Source organism: Artemia franciscana, chromosome 16 (assembly GCF_032884065.1).
Source record: "Artemia franciscana chromosome 16, ASM3288406v1, whole genome shotgun sequence".
Classification (NCBI taxonomy): Eukaryota; Metazoa; Arthropoda; class Branchiopoda; order Anostraca; family Artemiidae; genus Artemia; species Artemia franciscana.
In genome coordinates, this window is record NC_088878.1 from 28,679,640 (window position 1) to 28,706,761 (window position 27,122).

Consider the following 27,122-nt stretch of genomic DNA (forward strand, 5'->3'; position numbering starts at 1 on the left):
ATCGGATAAATTGTATATGCGCACAGATGTTGTGAGGGTACTACCACATCGTCTTTACATTGCTTCAGATAGAGACGCATGTGTAGAGTAAAGACAGCGTCTCGGTCTGGAAAAAGCTCAATAGTTTGTAAGAGGAAGGGCCCTTTTTCCAACCCAAGCAGTTACTATCCAGCCTGTTTTTATTCTCGATAGGCTCCTGCTTAGCAGTTTTTTTTTCTTGTTTTAAAGTTTTTTTTGCATATTTTTTTTGTTATTATTTTTTTTCGCAAAGCAGAACATTGAACAACCTCAATATTCTGAAACTTTGAAAGTACCAAAACAAAAAGAAGGTTTATCTAAAGTTATATCAAGGGTTGTGGACCTAATGCCTTGATCGTATCGTATACAAAATAAAAGGCTCTTAACCTATCTCGCTGAAAATGAACGCGTACGAATTGATAACAAAGAGAATGATGTTTTAATTCATGGCAATAGCTATATTTTGATGGATTAGGTATTAGGTTTAATTGCAAATCATAAATGTTTTGAATCATTTGATAGTCATTTGTATAGATTTTTAAAGTCATCAAATTTTCCAAGAAGTCCTATTTTAAAATGATTAAGGGAATATGGAGAAATATCAAAAGATATATCGTTCTCGGATAACACGCCAAATGAGGGTGATGATTTGAAGGCCATCAAACAAAAGCGTCTTTCTACCACAGTTAGTATCCAAAAGGGTAGCGGACACTTCACACCGCGTTTACGATCAAAATGGTTTAAGTTTTGAAACATGTTTATGAAAATATTGGTGAATTGGGAAGTATAAGTTCCCCCACCACACTTGTCCTGGTCACTGGAGTTGAGAAAATTTGTTGACAGAGTATTTACAGAATAAGCCCAGTTACACTCTTCATCGAAATCATAGAGTTCACAGTAATCATTATCGGAAAACTAAAGTCTTTTTCCCATTTCATATTTTACAAGCAGATCTTTTAACTCCCGATGAGATTCAAAGACGTCAAAATACACCATACAGATATATTCTATTCGCAATCGGTGTTATTAGTCGCTATGCATATGTTGTTCCATAGTGTTCAAAGACAGATGGTGAAGTTGCTAGAACCCTTGAATCTATCTTTAAACAAGATCATATGAAACATATGAAATCATTAAACATATGAAAATCTAAACAGATTGGGGAACATTGCTGCTGGCAGTGCCATATGAGAAATAAAAAAAAAACTCATGTTGGAATTTTATCACAATGTGTGTAAGCTCCAATGGTCGGGGGAGGGACAATTTTAAGTTTATTATGGGGATACAGATTCATTATTGCTAAAAATTAGAACAGAAAATTTATTAGGTGATATTGGAAAGGGGTAAGCATATTAGCTCTCGAAAGGACTACATCAACTTCGACGAGTCCAGTTTTCAGGAGCTAGTGAAGCACCAGGCCCCAAATTAGTTTTTTTTTCAAATCCGAGACGTGGAGTGACATAATATCCCATGCTGTGCTTGCAGTATCGAAGGTGTACTGTGTACAGACGAACACTGAGGATAACAAAAATGTCTGTGCTTTCAATTATGTGCTTTTGTTTTAACTATTTTTAAATCTTATTTTTCATTGTCTTTGCAGTAGCGCACTCTTTGCAAAATACTAAGAAAACTTTAAAAATTGCCTTTATCAAAGATCAATAAAATTAACCAATATTTACCAAATCACCTACATTAAGTCCATTAACGGTTATTCTTTAAAAACACAGTGAGACTGAAGATCAAGGATACTTGATAGTTCCGACGTATTATTTTTATCCGAAATTACGAAAATTACCTTTATCAAATCCATTAGTAGTGACTCCTTAAAGGCCCAGTCAAGTTGAAGATCATCACTATTTAATATGTCCCTTAAGCTCCCTCTTGAACAGTATTCAAACACCATTCCAGGTCGTCTTGGGTCACAAAGAAATCCAAGAAGGGGATTGATGTTTTCATTCCGAAGAGAATGCAGCTACAAAACAAAAAGGTCTGTTACCAATTAAACAAAAAAAAAACAATTTTTTCAACTGAAAGTAAGTAGCAACATTGAAACTTTAAACGAACAGAAATTATTACGTATATAAGGGAGTTTTCCCCCTCGTCAATATCTTGCTCTTCACGCTAAAGTTTGAATTTTATTCCAGTTCTTCAAAAATTACCCCTAAATCACAAAGGATTTAATTAGAATAAATAGCTCTTTTGAAAGTACAAAAAAAACTAAGCATAAAAAGCGAGGTATTGACGAGGGTGTGAAACCCCTCATATACGTAATAATTTCTGTTCGTTTTAGGTTTTAATGTTGCTATTTACTTGTTTTTAATTTAATTTCTGATCGTTTTTTAAATAATGCTGGAAAATCAGGGGCCCCCTTTATGGAAAATGCCCTTCCTCAATGAAAAATTCCTCCATGGAAAGATTCACAAGTTCAGAACTTGTGGCCCTTCCACCAGGGACTCGGATTAAGTATTCCTCAAAGACATAGAAATTAGATTTTTGGAATATGCTGAACAAAATGGCTATCTAAAAATTTTGATCGGTTGACTTTTGGGAAAATGAGCGTGCGAGGGGGTCTAGTTGCCCTCTGATTTTTTGGTCACTTAAAAAGGGCACTAGAACTTTAGTTTCCATTCCAATAAGCGCTCTCGCCATATTCTAGGACCACTGGGTCGATACGATTACCCCTTGGAAGAAGAAAAAAACACGAATCTATGATCTTTCTTCTGGCAAAAAAAAACAAAGTTCAACATTTTTTTTTCAAATAGGAGCTTGAAACCTCTACAGTACAGCTCTCTGACATGTTGAAACTGACGGTGTGATTTTTGTCAAGATTCTTGGACCTTTAGGAGGTGTTTCCCTTTTTTTTTAAGGCAAATTTTTTAAGGCAAATTTTCTAAGGCTCCCAACTTTTTATGGGTAAGACTAACCTTCATGAAAGTTATATATTTGAAATCAGCATAAAGTGGTATCAACATATCTTTTGTTAGAGTTTTTGTTACTAGTGGGCCGGATCACTCGTCACTTATAGTTCGTTACCACGAACTATTTGATAGAAACAGAAGATTTTATGTCTAACCTTCGATAGGTAAAAACGTTTTTTGCACTCCTTCAATAGTTTAAACAATTGTTGGTATCTTTAAACATTTCAGTTATATACAAGTACAGGATATTTACCCTTAGTGTCAGTGTCCAAAAGTTTTAAGAGCTTTAAAAGTATTTTAAAGTTTTAAAAGTATTCGAACCTTTCGTGGCATAATGAGAGGAGCATTGGACTGACCGAAAAACACTTAGTGCATACCAATACTACTACAACTGCTTCTACCAGTAATACTTCTCATGTTACTAATACTACAATTATTATTACTTGTAGTACTGTTACACATTTACAGCTATTGCTACTGCGATCGCAACTACTCGCTTCTGTGACTATTTACGACGACGACGACTTGGGACTGCGACTGCAATTACCTACGACTATGAATGCACTTTTGAAAAATACCTGTGACTACAACTACTTTTTACTATGACTAGCTGGGACTGCGACAAGTTGTGACTGCAACTGCTTGTAAGTGTGACTGTGACTACTTGAGACTGTAACTACTTGTGACTGCAACTACTTTCGACTGAACCTGCTCACAAATGCTTCTACTTTTGACTTCGCAATTTTCAATTGTGATCACTTGTCACTCCGACAACTTTCGACAGTGGCTGTAAATGATTGCAACTGCCATGCGATTACTTGTAACTACGGATACTTGTGACTGCGACTGTGACCACTTGTGACCGTGAAAGCTTGCGATTGTATTTGCTTGTGACTTTAACTGCGACTGCGAGCGCATCTAGTTGGGACCGCGACTATTACACTTTGCGACTGTGACAACTTGTGAATGAAACTACTTGCAACCGTGACTACTACAATTAATTCTACTACGATCGCAACAGTGACTACTACATCTAGAACTACTGGTACTGCTACCACTGCAACTACAACTACTGCTACTACACACTATGCATTCAGGTTGTCAAATTAGCAAGTACATGTAGTGTCTCAGTAACTGAATAAGATATAAGGCCAAAACTTCCAGGGAAAGTCTAGAGAGATGTAAAACTAAATCAAAACACGCTTAGCGTATCCAGATTCTCAAAAGAGCGTCCTTTTAACATTCTAGGGAACATTTGGAGTCTTACTTTGGAACTTTTAGGTCATTTTGTTTGGGATTTTCAAACTATATCAAAAGATAATATGTGCATCCAAAGTGGCAAAAGGGCGTATCTACGTTATCTAAGGAATGGCTAAGTTTATTAAGTTGGAACTCCCAAAGTATATTGAGGATGATGTTGAATTCAACCAAAACAAACTATTTGCATCTAGGTTGCCAAAAGGGCATATCTGCAATATCTTAAAAATTTTGAAGGGTATTAAGTTGAAATTTTAAGGGCAAGTGGAGGGGGATGTTCAACCAAACCGAAAGACACTATATGCATTAAGATGGTCAAAAGGATATATCTACAATATTTAAGGAATGGTTAAGGTTATTAAGTTAAGACTTTTAGGACATATTGGGGGAGATTAAAGACACAATGTTCATTCAAGGCTTTCAAAAGAGTTTATCAGCGATATCTCACGAACACTTAAAGGAGCTAAGTTGAAAGTCTTAGGGGCGGATGGAACGGAATTGTCGATTAAGATTTGTCAATCGTTCTTTACGCTAACGTTTTTTATTGTTTTAAAAAACAGAGCTGTAAGAAAGAGTTAAACTTTGGTGTAAAAAGCGAAACGTTGAGGAGGGGACAGTCCCTTTCATATACGGAATCATTTCTGTTCGTTTTAAGCTTTAATGTCACTCCTTACTTTCAGTAGAAAAAACTTTTTTTTTCATTTAATTTTTGATTGTTTTTTAAATAATGCCAGGAAATCTGACCCCACCTCCACGGGAAACTCTCTCACCAGTAAATATCTTCTAGACAATTGAATCCCGGTTACAATTTATCCCAGAGAATTACTTTTAACCACTCCGCGCGTAAAATTGAAACGGAAAAGAGAAATCAAGACACACAAAAAGAATTTTGTATAAGAATTCTGGCAAATCCCGCAGTGCACAATTGGCCCTGACAAACTCACTCTCTAGAAGCTTCTCTCCCCGTGGGAAATTCCCCCGTGGAGAAACCCCCAGAAGAAAATTCCCCCCCCCCAAAAAAAATGTATGCATGCATCCCAATAACAAATACTGTTCGTAAACAATGGACAAATTTTATAACTTAAAGACCATTCCCCTTGGGCTGTGTGTGGAAGAGGGACCATGTTATACCCAAAGGCACAGTTATTGGGCCTTTCAGCTATGATGAACAAAATTGCTATCTCAAAATTTTGATCGGACGATTTTTGGGAAAAAGTAGTGGGGGAGGTGGCCTAGCTGCCCTTTAATTTTTTGGGCACTTAAAAATAGCACTAGAACTTTTAATTTCCGTTTGAATGAGCCCTTTTCTGATATAATAGGACCACTGGATTGATGCGATCATCCCTGGGGAAAATAAACAAAAAAAAAACAAATAAACACGCATCCGTGATCTTCCTTTTGGCAAAAAATACAAAATTCCACATTTTTGCAGATAGGAGCTTGAAACCTATATATTGGGAATCTCTAATACGCTGAATATAATGGTGCAATTTTCATTAAGATCGCTTGACATTTGTGGGGGGGGGGGTTCATCTCTTTTTTCGAAAATCAGGAAAATTTTCTCAGGCTCTTAACCTTTGATGGGGAAGACTATACTTAGTATATATTTGAAATCAAAATAAAAAGCCAATACTTTTAATATATCTATTGGTATCAAAATCCTTTAAAAAAAACTTCTTTAGAGTTTCGGTTACTATTGAGCCGGGTTGCTCCTTACTTTGAGGTCGTTGCCAAGAACTGTATGAACCATAATTTTCTCAAATTTGTCTTTAGGTTGTTATTACGTATATGAGGGAGTTGCTCCCTCCTCAGTACCTCGCTCTTTACGCTAAAATGTTTGTGAATTTGTAAAAAGCCTATTATTCTAATTAAAAGGTCCTTGTGTGTCAGGAGTCATTCTTGAATAATTGGAACAAAAAGTCAAACATTAGCATAAAGAGTGAGATACTAAGAAGGGGGTGACCCCCTCAAATACATAATAATTTGTGTTCGTTTTAAGTTTTAATGTTGTTCTTTACTTTTAGTTGGAATTTTTTTTTCAATGACAACCACAAGCCGAAAACATGCAATATCTTTGGTTTATTGTCACATAAAAATAATAGCTAAGAAGCTGCTTAAGATAACATGAAATGCTAAGATTGACCGAAAAATATCCCAAACAAATTATTATTTATATCGGCCATTATCGAGCAAAATTCTTTCTTTAGCATAAAGAGCGAGGTACTGACGAGGTAAAGGAACTCCCTCATATACATCAAATGAATTTCGTTCCAATTCTTTAAGAATGCCCTCTGAGTCCCAAAAGCCATTTAATTAGAATAAATAGTTCTTTTGAAATTATTAGAAACACTATAGCGTAAAGAGCGAGATATTGACGAGGAGCCATTCCCCTCATATAATTAATATTTTCAGCTAGCTTTAAGTTTTAATGTTGCTCTTTACTTTCAGTTGAAAAAGCTTGTTTTTTTTAAATTTAATTAATTATTGTTTTTTAAATAATGTTTACAGTTTTTTAAGTAGAACCCCCTTCATGGAAATTCTCTTCCGCCATGAAAAATTCCTCCATGGAAAGATATTCCCACATAACCCTCTCCCCCAGACCCCCCGCCCCACCAAAAAAATCCCCCCTAAAATTGTCTGTATATTTCCCAGTAATCAATACTATATGTAAACAATGTGAAAAGTTCACAAATTGCAGCCCTTCCCCCGGGGACTGTGGGGGATCAAGTCGTCGTCAAAGATAAAGCTATTAGATTTCTCGACTATGTTGAACAAAATGCTATGGAAATTTTTTTATGCTGTGACTTTGGGAAAAAAAGGGCGTGGGAGGAAGCCTAGCTGCTCGCCAATTTTTTGGTCAATTAAAAGGGCACTAGAACTTTTCTTTTCCATTCCAATGAGCCCTCTTGTGAAATTCTAGGACCAGTGAGTCGATACGATCGCCCATGGAAAAAAAATAAACACGCATCCATGATCTTTCTTTTGGCAAAAAATAAGAAAAGAGCACATTTTTGCAGATAGGAGCTTGAAACCTCTACAAAAGTGTTCTCTGATACGCAGAATCTGACGGTGCGATTTTCATTAGGGTTCTATGAATAGTAGGGGGTGTTTCCCTCCTTTATTCGAAAATAAGGAAAATTTTCTCAGGGCTCTTAACTTTTGATGGGTAGGACTAAACTTAATGAAACTTATATATTTAAAATTAGCAGAGAAAATCGATTCTTTTAATGAATCTATTTTTAACAAAGTTCTGTTTTTAGAGTTTCGGTTACTTTTGAGAGGTTCCTCCTTGCTTGCAGTTCGTTACCACGACCTGTTTGATAAAATGCAAAATTTCTGAGATTACAAGCAACGAATGTTAATGTATATTAAACTGTCAATCTGTATTTCATTAGGTTTTTCCACTAATCTTGTTTAATTTGATGCTGTTTTTTTGGTTTGTTTATTTTATGGCAAATAAAGCGCAAAGATCGAAATAGGAATTGCTTTCAATAAACGCAAGTGACGTTCTAGTCTTTACAAGGAATTAGATCATTTTTTTCAACTGAAAGCAAGGAGCAACATTTAAACTTAAAACCAACATAAATTGCTCTTTACGCGGGGGGGGGGGGGAGGCTGCCATTTCCTCAACCATCCTTATCTACAATGAAGTTTCAAAGTTCTTTAAAAATAATTCTTATTCAAATTCAATGGGTCTTGTGTTTCAGCTATATTTTTGTAAGAATTGTGACAAAAAGTCAAACTTCAGTACAAAAACTAAGGTTGATTAGGAGGCAGTCCCCCTCATATAAAGAACTATTTATGTTCGTTCTATGTTTTAATGTTGCTCTTTACTGTCCGTTAAAAAGAACTTGTTTTATTATTTAATTTCTAGCAGTTTTTTAAATTATGCCAGAAAATCCCATTCCCTCCTCCCCCATGTAAAATTCCCCGGGAAACTTTTCTTCTCACTGAAAATTTTCCTCGTGAAAAATCTTTCGCAGAGAATAACTTAAAAAAATTATATGTATTTCCCAATAACAAATACTATATGTGAATGATGGACAAATTGCGTCGGTTACAGCCCCTACCCCAGGGACTATGGGGTCATTTTATGCCCAAAGGTGCAGTTATTAGACCAATGTACTATTTTTAATCAATTAGTTACCTCAAAATTTTGATCAAATGCCTTTTGGGAAAAAAGAGCCGTCGGAGAGGGGATCACTGCCCTCCAATCTTTTTGGTCACTTGACAGGGACAGATTGATTTCATGACAGATTGATAGAGGTTTTGATTTCCGATCAAGTGAGTTCTCTTACGATCTACTAGGGTGACTATTTCAATACAATTTTCCCTTAGAGAAAGCAAAAAAAAAACAGAAAAAACAACAAACAAACAAAAACAAATAAAACGCGTCCGTAACCTTTCTTCTGCCAAAAATGGAAAATTCCATTTTTTTTATGTAGGAGCTTGAAACCTCAACAGGAGGGTTTCCTATTATGCTGAGCCTGATCGTGAGATCTCCCTTAAGATCGCTTGAAGTTTTGGAGGTAGTTCCCTCCTTTTATAAAATTTGGTCAAATGCTCTCAAGCTCATAACTTTTGATTGGTAACGTCAAACTGTTTGAACTTTTTGTATCTTGGAGCAACACAAAATTCCATTCTTTTGATCTATCTATTGTTACCCAAATTCTGTTCTTTAGCTAAGGTTACTATTGAGCCGTGTCGCTCTTTACTTACAGTTCTTTACCGCAAACTGTTTGATAGGGGGCATTAATCTTACTCCTTTTGTGATATTTTTGTTTCTTTATAAGATTAATTTAATTAATTATTTTAATTTCTCTTCGTCTTGGGTTCCACTAATTAATTGACAGTGATTTATGTTCGTTTTACACTGGAATTACAATTTGACTCTATTTTTGTTCGTCTTAGGTTTAATGTAGCTCTTTACTTTTCTGTGGAAGAAATTTTCTAAATCAATAATGGGAAAGCGTGGCTTGTTTGATATTTTGCAGAAAAAGAAGTATTCTGTTTTTCAAGCTCTTTTTGTATGTTCTTAATTGGTTGTTTTTACTTTCTTTGTTCTCGGTGTCTTACAGTGGCCTTCCCCCTATTCGTATCCCCCAATTCTACCAAAGGAATTTTTTCCTTGCCCAATGAATACTGACTAGATTGTTCCGATACAGTATATTCCGAAGAAAACGTAAGTCAGTTCGGAATCTCATCTGAATGTTCGAATTAACTAATTGTAAGATTTAAAGAAGAGAAATTAAATTAAACTAGGATAAAACTCGGGAAATTTGAAAATCGTTAAAAACAGCTTCAAAATGCGTGGACTTTTTCAGTAAATACATAAAGGGGGAGGGTTATCTCCCTATTTTAAAAAAGCGATGTTGTCTACTCTGTCAGAATTCCCCTAATTAAATCTCACTTCGAACTTGAATGCTACGTTCCTACTAGCTTTATCCCGAAATGCTCATGGGCTCTACAGATGCACCAAATTTAGTTATTGACTAGAAGGGCACTGGGTTTTTGAGCTTGCCTCTTTGTAGGTGCTCTTGTTTTTCTCTAATGAAGCAGGGTTACTTAACTTGCACGCGTTATTATTTTTTTGCACTCTTTTTTACCTCATTGCGCCCTATCCCTCGAAAGACAGGAAGTGCCCTCTTTTCCCTAAGTTTCAGCTAAAATCACTCTTTTTTGCACTCTTTTAAATTGATGGAAGAAACAGTTCTAGCGAAATAGGAAACTTCAAATTAACTTATTTTAGTGTAAAAAATACAACTGCTATTCCGTACGATCTCTGTTATCTGAAAATTCACTTTTTTTGGGTCTTTTGGCACACTTTTTAAACATCGGCAGTTGGAAACCCTGTTATAAAGTGAATGTGAACTACTTTTAAAATATAATTTTATCATACCGTGTTTTGAGCTTGATTTTTTTTTTTTTTTTTTTTTTTTTTTTTTTTTTTTTTTTTTTTTTTTTTTTTTTTTTGTATAGATTTAGGAGTGAGCCGATCAATCCCGATGTCTGCTGGAAAATGTGTTTCATGAGAGACCTAGAGACCTAGAGTATTATTAACACTTCCAGATATAGCCAATCATTTAGCCTTAAAAAAAAAGAGTGAAAATTAAACATAAATCTGATTACAGCAACTAACTTCACTTCCCACTGGAATGTAAGTCTAGCGCATATTTCCCCCATATTCTATAAGATATTTATCAGATAAATGTCATTTTATTTCCTTAATAATTTATTAATTCCTTTTAAACTTATCACTTGTTTTGTCTGTTGAGAGTTTTTTGCGCCTGCAGCATATGCTAACTTGTTAAGGTTCGAAAATACATCGCTGAAGGATGAGTAACTCGGTTGACCAGACTGTGTTTTCTTACAATCTGATGCTGTTGGGTCTAAAAGGTGTGAATTATCTCATTGAATTGGTAGGGGGGCTTATCACGAGGCAAAGACTTTTCCGAATTGATCAGGACACGATATGGCGTGCACCTTTTGTAAATAATTGAATTATTTTTGCCCATTCTTGGCTTAATGGAGCTCTCTACATTTCTTTGAAAAACTTGTTTTGTGGAAAAAATTTCTGTTCGTTTTTTATTAACATAGCTTTTTTACTAAAAAAAAATAATATTTTATATCTTTTCAGTTTTTTTTTGTCCTAAGAACCCATAGCATGGGCTGCTATTTGTATGCTGTAAGAAATTTTTGAACAATTTTTAATCCTAAATTTAGTTTTATAAATTTAGTTTTATACCTTCTGAAGTTGACCTAAGAAGTGAAACTTAATATCATTCCCAAAAGATTACATCTATGATCTTTGACAACCTGGATTCACTTCCACTCTTTTTTTATTCAAGTTGTATGAACAGAAGTACTAATAGTAGCATCCCATAAAGTTTCAACTTAATACTCCAAGTCTTTCTCGATATATTGCTGAGGTGTCTCATTAGCAACGATAAATACAATGTCTTCTGATTTATTTTAAAGGAACACTTAGGTTCAAAAGTATAATGGGCCAATTGCCCAATTGTGGGGATTTGACATGCCTTATATACCTAAAGATGTCGGTGCTGGACCGTTCTACTATGCTGAACAAAATGGCTGTCTCAAAATTTTTACTGGATCATTTTGGAAGATCAATGGGCTTCAGAAAAGGGCTTCTTGTCACCCAATCTCTTGTTTCTCTTAAAATGGGCATCAGAACTTTTAATTTTGAATTGAATTAGCTCCTTTAAAAGTTTCCATAATATTTCTAACTATTATAGAGTGGTGCTGCCTATGATTTTAATTTTATGCCCTACTGAAAACCTGAATGTATACAGTTTTTTCCTTTAATTGAAACTCCTAAACGTTACCTAAAAGTTTCATTTTAACACCTTTAGCGTCACTAGTTACATTGAAAGTAGTGTTAGCATTAAAAGTATAGATATAGTGCATTCTGGCTAGTTCAAAGTCCCCCACAACTTAGCCCTTAAAGGTCTAAATTACTAATATAAGCTGTTCTTCATATATTGTTAAGTCCACGTGCTCATAGTTTGTTTTGATTTAGTTCAACATCCGCCTAAATATTCCTTAAAATCTTCCTCTTAATACCCTTAGCTTATGGAGTAGCAATAGTTGTAGCAGCATTTGTAACAGTAGGCGCATAGCACCTTTGGCTTTTTAACAGCTCCTTCAACACACGATGAAAGTTTCAGCTTAATAAATATCATCTACCATTCCTGAAGCATTTCTGATGTGTCCGCTTGACAACCTGTGTGGTCATAGTGTGTTTCGATTTAGTTCCATAGAGTTTCTAAATACCAAAATTTTTCGCCTTAATATCCTTAGTTTTAATAGCAGTAGTAGTAGTAGTAGCTATAGATTGCAGTAGCCTAAGTCGTAGTGGCAGCAGTAATAATAGAAGCAGTAATAATAGAAACAGTAGAAGCAGTATGAGTAGAAGCAGTAACATTAGGATGCAATTATTTTCTTTTGATTACTTCAACATCCCTCATAACAAGCCCTGTTAGTTTCAAATAAACCTACCCATTTGTTCCTAATATATTGCTGTTTCACTCTTTTGACAACCTACATACAGAAGGGTGTGTTCCGGTGCAGTTTTATCTCCCCCCTTAAAAATGATTTGAAAATATCACTTTCCTGCCCTTAGGCGTAGTTGTAACAGTAGTCAGAGTAGTAGAATTATCTATATATAGTATTATCTGAAGTTTCTACGATCACCATTTCTATATAAAACTTATATGCCCCCTGGGCAACACTTAAAACCCTTTCCTTGAGGGCCATGGGAGGGGGGGGGAGAGGTTGCCATTCTAAAATGTATAGCTTCTAGGCCTTTCAATTACTTTGAACAAAATGGCTATCTAAATTTTGATTGGATCTGTTTGGGGAAAAGGTGGGCGTAGGAGGGAGGTTAATTGTCCTCCAATCAATTTCGAATATCAAAAGAGCACAAGCTCTTTCAATTTTCAATTGAATGAGCTCTTTATGAAGTCTCTACGACAACAAATGGCCATCTCAAAATTCCTATTAGATCCCTTTCGGGAAAATACGAGGTGTGAGGGGGTTATCCATCCTCTTATCACTCAGCGTTAAAAACAGCACTAGAACTTCTGATTAGCAAGCCAATGACCCCCTCCAAATTTTATACGGTCACCCTTTCTATATATATATATATATATATATATATATATATATATATATATATATATATATATATATATATATATATATATACACCTTATATGCCCCCAGGTCATACCTTACAACCCTTGCCCTGAGGGCTGTGGGAGAGGCGGGGGGAGTTGTCATCTTCAAAGACATATTTTTAGAACTTTTAAATTACGTTGAGCAAAATGACTATCTGAAAATTTTGATGGAATGTGTTCGGGGAAATGGTGGGCGTTGGAAGTGGGGTTAGCTGTCCTTCAATCACTTTCAACTATTGAAAAAAACACTAGCCGAATGAGCTCTTTTCGAAGTTTCTACGGCAACAAATGTCCGTCTCAAAAATTCTATCGGATACATTTCTGGAAAATACATGGTGTGGGGATCCATCCTCCCGTAACTCAGAATCTCAAAAAAAAAGGCACCCAAACCTTTGATTAGCAATCCAATAAGCTCCTTCCGAAGTTTATACAGTCACCCTTTCTGTATAAACCTTATATACCCCCAAGGCATAAATTTCAACCCTTGCCCTAAGGACTGTAGGGGGGCTGTGCATCATTTCCGGACCTTTTAACTATGTTGAATAAAATAGCTATCTTAAAATTTTGATTTGATGTGTTTTGGGAAGTGGTGGGCGTGGGAGGGGGGTTAGCTGCCCTCCTATCACTTTCGACAATTAAAAAGGGCAATAACCCTTTCATTTTACAATGGAATGAGCCCTTTTTGAAGTCTATATTACAGCTCCTTCGATACAAAGTGCCCTGGTCTAAAACCAAAAAAAAAAGATAAAATAATACATTGCGCCCACGTCGCTCTTTACTAGGGCAGCGCTATTGCGCTGCCTATGATGATACCTGGGATACTTTGTAGATTAGCTGGCTTCTCGTAAAAGTATAAATTACCCGTTCGGTTGGACTTGCAAAGTACTTCCTCTCCAAAGCAGCTCCAAGTGTGGCAGCCTGAGGTGGTTACAGAGTAGTATGAACTCGGGGTGATTCTAAGTGTGATTTTATCTCTGGGACGGTTTTTCTAGGCTGTTCACGTAGCCTCTGGTCGTAATTTCTATAGCTGTTCTCATTAGGAATGAAGTGTGCACCTTATTTATACAGTTTGTCCCCTTAACTCCCTATAATTTCCTTTTTAATTTATTGGTTAATACCAGGTAAGACAGAGAAAACTTAGTTAGCTAAAAGTAGACTCAGGTAATTTGCTACTGAAGAAAGACTAGGTGATTCAATGTTTCTAAGAAATTGTTTTCGCGTATATAAGAGAGTAAATAAAATCCACCACCATTTTCAGGTTCAAGCTCATATTTCCAAAACATAATTTCCAAAACAAGAAACGAAACTAAAAATTAAATAAGGTCGTTGAATTGAAAAAATAGGAGGAAAATCTTACCATCACTATGACTTTTATGGCCTTGCTTTTAATCTCAAAGTTACCATGTCCATGATTGAGTCGCTTCAAGTAGAATATTTCACCCTAAAAAGAAGGCATTAATAGTTTCGAATAAAATATATTAGTTTGCTAAGTCACAATTCATGAAGAATTTGCCACTAAGAAATAAACGGCGTATCAGAATAGACATACTTATTCTATGAAATATACGAATTAGAGTCAAATATCAGTCCTTAAGCATTTCACTGATCAAACAAATTAGTTATAGAACAGAAAATTTGTGAGTCAAAAGGCTTTGTTTTTAAATAGAATTTCAACTCCCGAGCCTCAATGATGCGTGGCCGGGAGACCCTCTGGAAATAAGGATTTCTGAACAAACTAGCTTGCAGTAAATATTTTTTGTTACTTTCGGCATTTTTTTTTTATTGCATAGGAGAATAATTTTTAATTCATTAGCCTTTGGAGAGATGATCCAGTTTACTAATTATTTGGATGTAACAGCACTTCCAGAACGAACTATGGGCAAGAAACAAGGTTTGATTTTACAGTCTAGCAACTTGTGGATAGTTCAAATCTGATGTGGTTTGAACATTAATACAAAATCTTTAATCTTGGAATTTGAAAAAAAATCTTTTTTTTTTCATTGGTGACACCAACACCTAGACCTTGGAAATATTGGTCGTCCAACATCAAAACAATATATTTTTCATTTTGAGAAACTTTTGATTTCTTCAGCTTCTTCTAAAGCAAGTAAGTGCACAGGATTTTTTTTCAGAGGAATACAGGGCAAATTTATCCCGACAGCCTGCAAAAATATTGGGGCATGGCTATTATAAACCGAAACTGGACTCTTTAAGTTTCTTTCAATTTTCTTTGCTCCTGGACTTATTTAAAATGACTTCCCTGTTCTAATTCAGTTTGAAAAATAAATTGCCATTCTGCAACCTAAAGGCTTTACAATACTTATTAGAATATAGCATATAAAATTATTGAGCGTTGCTAGATACCATAATTATTTTTCAAATAAATATCCCCTTTTTATTTTGTAAATTCCTTTTTCTTAAAGGATTAAGGGAAAGCTATATGTGCAGTTAAACACCCTAACTAAATTCGTTAAAATTTTGTTGCTCCAAATTCAGTAGGTATGACTCATCTTATCCTAAGATTATCCGACCTGAGTTAAAGACGGAAATTTAACTTAAACAAACACTCCTCCAATCACCGTTTATAATAGATAAAATATTTCTCTCACTGATCGTTCTTTCTTTGGTCAAGGCTACGAAGTGGGTTTTTAGTTTTAGTCATTGTAAGAAGTTTGAAGATAACGCAGTAAGTCATTTGTCTATACCACACAGCATCCATTCTGACCTTTCTCTATGACTAATTGGGTAAATATTATAGGATTTCAATTGGTGTAGTTTTTTAATGTTGAATCCAATACTGATAGGTACATTCTTTATTGAAACAACCCTGTAAATGTGCAATTATAAAATAAAATTTAGCCACCTTTTTTGTATTGTGGGCTAGTTCCTCCAAAATGTCCTGTGCATTGACTGGAAGATCCCTGTGTATGTATAATATGGCAAATTGAGACGTTCTTGACCTGAGGCACTCCTGGTATAAGATTTCACTCTTCTCAGGGTAAGAAAAAGAACGTTCGCAGTGACTTAGTGACGGGAATCGTTGCACCAATCTTCAAAAATTGATGTAGGGTGAGGGAAATCAGCACATTCTTTTAGGCACGCTATGAAATATTTTGATGCCAATTTTCCGGGCTGTATCCACATTCCTCTCCACAGAGCTAACTCCGTTTGCAAGCTCCCCCTATAGCTGTCTGCATCAAGATACCAAAAAAAGAAGTCAGAATATCCGGTAAATCCTTTTCCCCTCGTCGTGAGAAATACAGTGCTGAGGAAATAGGTATTGCAGCAGATCCAGCAACTTTCTGTGACTAAGGAATGGCTGATGCACCTGCTGCAGAAAGTAGTCCAGAAATGGGGTAAACAAAGAAAGTCGGTAATACGTTTCAGGATCAGCTGACACTGTTGCGTAATTATTCCTACACGTTTGTTTTGGAACTCATTTGGGCACTCTAATGCTGATTTTATAATCTTGACAAAGTTCAGTGCCTTCTGTAAAAAAGAGATGAAACGTAGCTTAACTCCTCTCTCTCTCATGTCTTTAACATTGCTCCTAAGATCGCAGAATGTTTAAAAAAGTATACAAGATCTATAATTTCTTATTGCAAAAATGCCGACAAATTGTGTGACAGACTAAAAACTTTAATGATGGTAACCATAGCTGTAACAAAACTGCACCTCTTAATAGTATATAACAAAGAATAAGCTTTGCTTGAAGATTCAGAATCTGAATTGTTGAATCTGAATTCGGAAATTCTTGAATCTCCTTCATAGCCTTATCAATAATAACAAACATCTCTTTAAACAAAATGATTGCTTTTCGATGATCACCCAACAAGTCTCACAAATTTGTTCAATCTTATTCTATTTGTTCCTGTGATAGGATTACTTGCTTGAACAATTTGTTGGAAAACTGCAGAGCACTTAAGTGAAATTTTGAAGAAATTAATTATTTCTTTCAAAGTTCCTGGACAATTTCTTATAACAGATATGTTGTACAAATGCAGTAAGTTTAGTAAGTTTAGGTAGGAGTAGGGGTAAGACAATTCCTTATAACAGATATGTTGTACAAATGCAGTAGGGGTAAGTTTAGGTAGGAGTAAGGGTAAGACAATTTCTTATAACAGATATGTTGTACAAATACAGTAGGGGTAAGTTTAGGTAGGAGTAGGGGTAATACAATTTCTTATAACAGATATGTTGTGCAAATGCAGTAGGGCTAAGTTTAGGTAGGAGTAGGGGTAAGACAATCTCTTATAACAGATATGTTGTACAAATGCAGTAGGGGTAAGTTTAGGTAGGAATAGGGGTAAGACGATTTCTTATAACAGATATGCTGTACAAATGCAGTAGGGGTAAGTTTAGGTAGGAGTAGGGGTTAAGTAGGGGTAAGGAGTGACTTGCAGAGTGAACATTGCCTGCTCGGGAAAAACTTCACGAAGTATAGAAGCTCAGCCTTGAAACTGGCCACTCATAGATGAAGCTCCGTCGTAACCTTGCCAACTTAAATATTTTAATTGTATCCCTTTCCAAATAAGGGCTGCATCAACCAAACAAGGTCTGCTATCAGCCAATTCTTTCTTTAGAAAAAGTCTATAATTTTTTATTTTCGTTTTGAAAGGATGGACGACTAATTAACAAACAGGGGCGTAGACGTCTATATAAACACTGAAAAAGCACATGCGTGGTTTAAATGAAATTCAATGATCTCAGGAGCCCGAGGTTATAAGAGCACATGGCTTACATGGCAGCAGCCTGGCTTTATTCCCAACTGCATTTCCACAAAACAAATATTCTCGCGCAGATATCATCACATGTTATCTAATTGTTTTGCGCATACATTATTCTACATCAATGAAAATAAAACCAATATTGAATTTGGTTAGCTTTTAAGACAGTTATGTTTTAAATTTATGTTTCAAAACGCATAAATTATTCAGTTTTTATCCTCATCACAATAAGATTTACAGTGTAAACATCTATAAGAACGTCGACCCTACGGGACAACTTCCCAGAATTTTGAGGGGAGGATGTATCCCCGTTACCCCCTCCCCCTTGGATTCGCCCCTGCGGTTGATGTATATAAGAAAAAATAAATCTTGGTGACAAAACAACAAAATAAATAAACATAGTAAAGAGAAGGTAATTAGAAAAAAGAAAGAAACACAAGAGAGTAAAAGAAATAGGTAAAAAGAAAAAGGCTGACAAAAGTAAAAGAAAATGAAGCGCCAGTTAAATGTTTTGCTGGAGAGTTACCAAAGAAATACCAAAGCACAATTCCTCTGAAGAATGATAAAGGATACGAAGTCTAAACGACGGATAATAGCTTACAGATGCTTAATTAAGGCTTAGATATATTAGTAATATTTATAACCCCGTATTTTTTGCTGAGTAAGTAATTATATAGCCTTTTTCGGTAAGAAATGGCGATACGTTTGGATGTTGCCAACTTGAACTAAACATAAGGTTGGAGTTGGTTAAATCATAACTACAAACGTGAAATATATCGTAAAAGGAGCATTTTGGAAGTTTTTTCGAGTATTTCAAGGAAATTGTAGAACTTTTTCAAATAAAATTAAACGTAAAATTGTGTTTGTTTAAATAGTCACTGGAATGGTTAAACGTATTGCAAGTGGAGCAACTTAGGATGTTGTCAAATGGCATGAGAGATAAAGTCAGCTTTGATTGAATTGTAGTTGGAAATATTGACGGTATCGACACTTGGCTATGTTTGGAAGCCACCGATAAGGTTGGATCTGGTTGAGTCATAACTATAAAGGTTGAAGACATCGTAACAGGGGTATTTTTGAAAATTTGTTCGAGTACTTCAAGGAATTTTTGGATCTTTTTCAAATAAAATGCAACGTAAAGTTGTATTTAGGTACATTTAACTGCCGAACAGCATGGAATATAAAGTTGGATGTGTTGAACGTATCGCAACTTGGGGTGTTTGGAACCGGCGAACAGTAATTGAGAACACATTTAGATGCGGTTGAGTCATACTACTACTACTACTAATAACTCACTGCAGCACCAAGCCGCCTGAGGCCAACACAGCTACGCACGCTCCTCCTCCAACCTAATCTATTTAAAGCCTCCCTCTTTACACCCTCCCAGGAAGTTCCCATTTCCTTTAAATCCTTATTTATGACATCCTCCCAACCCAGACAAGGACGACCTGCTTTCCGTGTAGCCCCAGACGGTTGGCCAAAAAGGACAATCTTCGGTAATCTGTCATCCTTCATCCGTAGAACGTGGCCTAGCCATCTCAACCTTTCTTTCATTATAGCCCCAGAAAGCGGGATTGAACCACACTTTTCGTACAACCTACTGTTTGAAATACGGTCAGTCAGCCGGGTACCCAGAACAATCCGTAGGCAATTTCTCTGGAAAACATCTAGTAAATTTTCATCTGCTTTTCGGAGTGTCCATGCTTCAGAGCCATATTTGACCACTGTCATCACTGTAGCTTCCAATATTCTAATCTTGGTTTGTAGGCTTATCTTTCTATTCTTCCAAACTTTTTACAACTGTGAAAAAACACCCTGAGCTTTAGCTATTCTACTTTTAACATCTTCACTGCTCCCACCATCTTTACTAATAATACTACCAAGGTAACTGAAGCTCCCAACCTGATCAATCTTTTCGTTACCTAAGGTCACCTGTTCATCTTCACTTATTCCTAACCTTAGTGACTTAGTCTTCTTAACATTAATTTTCAAGCCTATTTTAGCACCCAGAACTCGTAAAACCTCTAAAAATTCATTCATTTTGCTCACACTTTCATCTAATATGCTTAAATCATCAGCATAATCTAAGTCCAGGAGCGTTCTTCCTCCCCATTTGATTCCATGGTCTCCAATTGCCTTTCCTGTGCTCCTTAAGACGAAGTCCATCAAAATGATCCATATAAAGGGGGATAGAACACAACCCTGCTTAACTCCTGATTTAATACAAAACCAGTTGCTAACCTCATTTCCTACCTTAACCGCAGCAGTATTATTCTCGTACATAGCGCAAATCACTTTAATGTATTTTTCTGGTATACCATATAACGATAAGACCTTTGTTAACGCTGTTCTATCAACAGAATCGAAAGCTTGCTCATAATTGATAAAACTAAGGACCAAAGGTGTTTGACAACGAAGGGACTTCTCAATTATTAACCTAAGAGTGAAAACATGGTCGACACATCCTCTACCTTTTCTAAAACCGCATTGTTCTTCCCTTAAAACTTTGTCTACAGCATGTCTCAGTCTAAAAAGTATCATATTACTCAGTAATTTGCTACCTACAGAGACCAGACTAATGCCTCGATAATTCCGACATTCACTCTTGTCACCTTTCTTATACAGTGGTTTAATTAAGGTTTTCCTAAAATCATTGGGTACTTCCCCTTTTTCAAAAATCATCAGTAGCTTATTCCTAACCTCAGAGCCACCATATTTAAGGAACTGATTAATCATACTATCAGCACCTGGGGCCTTATTATTTTTTAATCCTTCTAGTACTGTCGCTAATTCTTCCTCACTAAACAAATCTTCCTTCACATCCAAGGTATCACAAACTTTTTCATTTTCATCTATATCTTTTCCTGCAACTGTATCTCGGTTTAGCACATTCTCAAAATGTTCCACCCATCTTTCTTTAACTTTTTCCTTATCACTAATTGTGACCCCATTTCTATCTTTAACTGGGACTAGTCCGGATCGGCTACTCCCTTTCAATTTATTAACATGCCAGTATAATATTTTACTATTATGCCGTCTAGCCGCATCTTCCAGATCCTCAGCAATTTTATCCATCGCCTCCATTTCACATCTCCTTAGTTCATACTTTAATGCTTTCTCCACTTTCTTTACATTCCTTTTGTTTTCATACGACCTATCGCTCAGATAATTCTTATACAAACCCCTTCTACTCTCTATTAAACCTAAAGCTTTTTCACTAATATTCCTAGTTGCTGTCTTAGCACTCTTCCCTAGGACACCATCAGCAACTTCACAAATTGTTTTTCTGAAATTATTCCATCCATCTTCCACATTGTCAAATTTTAAACCCTCAAGTTTAGTACTCAACTGTTCCTGGAATTTTTTTCTCAAATTTTCATCCTGAAGTCTACCAACATCATAACTTTCCGGGAGGGAGTTACTCTTCCGAAATTTCAGCTTTAAATTAACCTTAGACACTACTAGATGGTGATCTTTACTTTTAACATCAATAACGGCACTCCTATACACCCTAGTATCTTGTATTGATCCTGCTAGTCTTCTGTTTACAATAACATAATCAATAAGGTTTGCTGTCTTACCATCACGTGAATACCATGTCAATTTATGGGCCATTTTGTGACCAAACACCGTATTGGTTATAACTAGGTTGTTATACCTACAAAATTGCAAAAGCCTATAGCCATTACTGTTTTCTTTTCCTACACCAAAATTACCTAGGCTAGGATACCATCTATCCCTATTTCTACCAACCTGGGCATTAAAATCTCCTAGCAAAAACACCATATTTCTACCTGGTACCCTGTCTATTTGCTCCTGTAACTGTAAGTAAAATTCATCTGAGTCACTAGTATCTCCATCAGTTGGTTCAATGGGGGCATATACTACTATAACTGATACCCTAAACTTTTTAGTCATAAAATGAGCAATTAGTATTCTATTATTAATACCTTCCCAGCCTAAACAAGACTTAGCAGCTTCCTTATTCATCATGAGCCCTACTCCCTGTCTATGTACCCCATCCTTCCTTCCTGAGTAAACAAATTCTATGTCACCTAATTTCATGCTTCCTACCCCTGGGATATGAGTTTCTGAAACTCCTAATAAATCCAGTTCAAACCGTCTGAATTCGTCAGTCAAAATGTCGATGCGATAGTCATTTTTTAACGTCGTAACATTCCAAGTTCCAATTTTCATGTTCTTTAAATCTTTGAAATTATTTTGGCCTCAAGAAAAGCAGTGATCCCGGATACCAGTGCAGGATGGGGACCAACATATCTTCTCAAGTCTACACCGAAGCGCTTAAGCCGGCTTAGAACCGGACAGCAAGAAGTCCCTGGGACCTCCAGTAAGTTGGAGGCTTTGTGCAATCCTGGGCCCATCTTGGTCACAACATGGTTTTCAGCACTTGGCGATGCTCTTCTATCAACAAGAGTCGAAAACCTGCACAGACAGTCCCAAGCCTATTACCTCCGACTCATTATATATTCATGCCTACAAATATTATGCTACTACGGGGAGGCAGCCCATAGTAGATAAATTAGCTAGGAAGAGGTTTTTCAGCCCGAAAACGCCCATCAAAACAAACCAAGCCCAGAAAATTATCCAATAATCAGAATCCCGTACGAGTGCTGTGTTGTTTACTAGGCTATAATTTCCTCGAGGGGCGCCACTCCTCAAGTGGGAAAAATTGACCGCAAGTTTCCCAGTCTTGCAGGTACCCCGAAAGGGTCGAGGCAGCCCTTTACAGAGGCCGTTGTCCATAAATCTGGATCTTACGCCCTGCCGCAGTTGTCCTCCTATAGAGGATCCTCCCACGATGTAAATGGCATGGAATAGAAAGTTGGATTTGATTACATGGTTGCTGGAAAAGTTAAAGGTATTGCAGCTTGAGTATGTTTAGAAGTTGCCAACTGGAGAGGAAAATGGAGTTGAACATGGTTGAATTACAACTGAAAATGATTAAGACATCGTAACAGGAGTATGTTTGGAAGTTTCTTCAAGTAATCTAAGGCATGTAATTCAAGGAAATTTTGGACATTTTTCAAATAAAATTCCATGAAAAGTGTATTTGGTTAGATTGTAACAGGAAAGGCTTAACGTATGGGGAGTGGAGCATGTTTAGAAGCTGTCAAATGACATGGAATATAAAGTTGTATTCAATTGCATAGTATCTGGGAAAGTTAAAGGTATCGCAACTTGGGTATGTCTGGAAGTTAAAAACGGCAATTGAGAAAATGGTTGGAAAATGGTTGGATGTTGTTGAATAATAATTGAATATTTAAGGGGAGTATTCCTGCAAATATTTTCAGGTATTTTCAAGAAGTTGTGGAGGTTTTTTTTAAAATAGAATGGAATGCAAGTTTGTATTTAAATGAATTGTAACCGTCAAATGATATGGAATATAAAGTTGGATCTGATTGCATGGTGGCAGGGAAAGTTGAAAGTATCACAACCTTAGGATGTCTGGAAGTTATCAACTGGAATCGGAAATACAGTTGGGTTTGGTTGAATTATAACTTAAATATCTAAGGTATCGTAACAGGAGTGTTTCTGGAAGTTATTTGTTTCAAGTATTTCAGTGAAGTTTTAGACGTTATTGAAATAAGATGGAGCTAAGAGTGACATTTTATACTTTCTATCTGGAAAGGTTTAATGTATTACCATAAGTAGTTTCTCAAGTAAAACGGAACGTAAAGTCTTATTTAGATAAATTGTAACTGTAGAAGTGGGAGGTATCGCAAATAGATTATTACTGAAAGTTGTCAAATGAAATTTAATGGAAAATAAGACTTAGTTGGACTGTAAGAGAGTTTTGTTGGATCAACACTAAACTAAATCCGTTGGTTTTCTTTTATAAGCTCGTGAAAGTTTCGTTTGATAAATTTTTATATTATGTTGATTACATTGTAAATAGATTATATTTGAAAGTTGTCAAAGGGAATGGACGTGGAGTATCCTTAGAAGCTGTCAAATGGCATGGAATAGACATTTATATTTATTTTCATTGTAGCTGGGAAATTTGAAAGTATCGCAATTTGGGTATGTTTGAAAGTTGCCGATCGGAATGGAAAATAGAGTTGGATATAGATGAATTATAACTGCAAAGATTGAAGATATCGTAACGGGAGCGTTTCTGGAAGTTTTCTTCAAGCATTTCAATGTAGTTTTGGATCTTTTCCATATAAAAAGGGAGATAAAGGAGTGGCTTAAATTATATCTTGAAAGTCTGAACGTATCGTAAGTGCAGCATATTTAAAGTTGTCAAATTGCATGGAGTTTAAAGTTTGAAAAGATTGCATTATTGCTAGAAAGGTTGAACGTATCGCAACTTGATTTTTTGAAAGTTGCCAACTGAAATATAAAATAGAGTTTGGTTTGGCTAAATCCTAACTGTAAATATTGAAGATACAAGAGCATTTTTGGATTTTTTTTCAAATATTTCAAAAAAGATTTGGAAGTTTTTCAAGTAAAACGGATCGTTAAGTTTTATTTGGTTAAATTGTAACTGGAAAAGTTGAAGGTATCGAAACTTGATTATTACTGAAAGTTGTCAAATGAAATGGAACAGAAAGTCAGATTGGCTGTACTTTAGTAGAACTTCGTTGGATCAACACTAAACTAAATCCGAGGGTTCTTTTTTTCATAAGCTCGTGAATTTTTCTATGAATTTTTTTTTTATTAGATTGATGATATCGTAAATGGATTATATTTGGAAGTTGTCAAACGGAATGGATATTTCTGTAAGTCAGAAAGTCAGAAATTTGTAAGTCAGAAAGATTTAATTATTATTTATTTTAATATATTATTTATTAATATATTGTAAATTCCTAATAATTTATAATACATAAAAATTATAACATTATTTTAAAATTATAATTAAAGTTACAAGGTATAAATGTTATATTTGGTATTCCAAAATTACAATTATTAATCATAGATAAAATTGTAATGTTATTAATATATCCTAACTATATTTTTATTATTTATTTAACAATATTTATTTATTATTTATATAAGGATTTATAATATACTAGAACGATTATTATTTCTCTCATCCATATTTTTTTTGCCTCCTCTCTACAAGGCCATAAACTTTAATAATTTTTCACGATTGTTTGTTTGGAAAGCCACTGAATATAAATGGGAACAAAGTAGAAGAAATGATTTAGTTCTGAATTAGGACTAACTCCCAGTCTAAAAGGCTATAAATTTGCTACCAAGCTATATGTCCTAAACTATAAATTTGATTTGGCTTAAAAAGACTTAAGCATCTCTACTCCAATCGATGGGTCACAAAGTTCCTAACTCATTATTGGGGATAGACTTTTGTAAAAAAAGGACACAAGTTAGAAACTAAAAAGAAAACTTCAGAACTTATAAATAAGATTATTTTATACCGTCAACCAAATCCAAATTTTGCTGAATTTGTTCCCTGGAAGGTGGTTTCTTGAGATAAAGTCAGCAGAAATGATATACTGTAATAAAGTTGATCAGAAGAGGGAGTCTACTAAAGGAATCAAATCATTTTATTACAAGTTGCAATTATTACTACAATTAATTAGTTGCACTAGTTAGTTAATGATTAGTTTACTTGCTAGATTTTGGCAGAGGACAACAGAGCTTGTATGTGTTATCATTTTTTCTTTACTTTACAGTCTAAATTAAAAGTGAAGTTGCAATTTATTGCAACTATTTATTAGTTACATTAGTTAGAAGATAGAAGAACGCCCCACATATATGTAGAGTACCTCCATAGGATGCACGGACCAAGGGGGACCTTTTCCCTGGGGGTCCTTGCCCGAGCCATAAATACAGGTGGAGGAGGAAGAAGGCCCCTCAAATGTACACTAAACAGGGCCCACTGGCGTGTCCACACGTCACATGAGTCACAAACCTTCTCCCAGTAACGGTTTAAATTGCATGGTGACGCAGAACACCATCGTGGGAGGATCCTATATTGGAGAACAACTACGGCAGGGCGTAAGATCCAGATCTATGGACAATAGCCTCTGCAAAGAGCTGCCTTGACCCTTTTGTGGTACGTTTAAGACTGTGGATCATGCGGTCAACTTTTCCCACATGAGGAGTGGCGCCCCTCAAGTAAATTATAGCCTACTAAATAACACAGTATTCGGACAGGATTCTGATCATTTATTATTTCTCCTGGGCTTGGACTGGTTTCATGGGCGTTATCGGGTGGGTTTTCTCTCTGTAGTAGCATAATATTCGTAGGCATGAATATACAATGAATCAGAGGTAATAGGCTTTGGACTGTCTGTGCAGGATTTCGACTTTTGTTGATAGAAGAGCATCACTGAGTATTGAAAACCATGTTGTGACCAAGATGGGCCCAGGATTGCACAAGGCTTCCAATGAAACTGGAGGCCCCAGGGACTTCTTCCTTTCCAGTTCTAAGTCGGCTTGAGGGCTTCGATGTAAACTTGAAAAGATATGTTGGTCCCCATCCTACACTGGTATCCGGGATCATTGCTTTTCCTGAGGCTAAAATAATTTCAATGATTTAAAGAAAATGAAAATTAAAACTTGGAATGTTACGACATTAAAAAATGACTATCGTATCAACATTTTGACTGGCGAAATCAGACGGTTTGAACTGTACTTATTAGGAGTTTCAGAAACTCATATCCCAGATGTAGGGAAGCATGAAATTAGGTGAAATAGAATTTTTTTACTCAGGCAGGAAGGATGGGGTATATAGGTAGAGAGTAGGGCTCATGATGAATAAAGAAGCTGCTAAGTCTTGTTAAGGCTGGGAAGGTATTAATAATAGAATGCTAATTGCTCATTTTATGACTAAGAAGTTAAGGGTATCGATTATAGTAGTATATGCCCCTGTTAAACCAAGTGACAGATATACTAGTGACTCAGATGAATTTTACTTACAGTTACAGGAGCAAATAAACAGGGTACCAGGTAGAAATATGGTGTTTGTACTAGGAGATTTTAACGACCAGGCTGGTAGAAATAGGGATAGATGGTATCCTTGGATAGATGGTATCCTTGTCTAGGCAATTTTTTTGTAGGAAAAGAAAACAGTAATGGCTACAGATTTTTGCAGTGTTGTAGGTATAACAACCTAGTTAAAACGAATTTGGTGTTTGGTCATACTATGGCCAATAAGTTGACATGGTATTCACGTGATGTTAAGACAGTAAACCTTAATTGATTATGTTATTGTAAACCAAAGACTAGTAGGATCAATAAAAGATACTAGGGTATATAGGAGTGCTGTTATTGGTGTTAAAAGTGAACATCACTAGTAGTGTCTAAGGTTAATTCAAAGCTGAAATTTCAGAAGGGTAGCTACCACCCGGGAAGTTATGATGTTGGTATACTCCAGGATCAAAATTTGAGAGAAACTTTTGAAGAAGATTTGTTTTATAAGGAAGAATTAGCGACAGTAGTAAAATGATAAAAAAAATAATAAGGCTTCAGATGCTGATAGTGCGATAAGTGAGTTTCTTAAATATGGTTGCTCT

General features: G+C 35.7%; 1 protein-coding gene across 2 annotated transcripts in view; it reads right to left on the reverse strand.

Moving 5' to 3' along the window:
- The window catches only part of LOC136037312 (retinal guanylyl cyclase 2-like), a 170,075-nt gene that overhangs the window by 61,193 nt on the left and 81,760 nt on the right, over window positions 1-27,122 (reverse strand). For both annotated transcript variants that reach the window (XM_065719976.1, XM_065719977.1), the window contains exons 9-10: window positions 14,250-14,333; window positions 1,814-1,990 (exon numbers count right to left, since the gene is read on the reverse strand). In XM_065719976.1, the coding sequence (XP_065576048.1) occupies window positions 1,814-1,990; window positions 14,250-14,333 (261 nt within the window). The remainder of the gene's footprint in view (window positions 1-1,813; window positions 1,991-14,249; window positions 14,334-27,122) is intronic.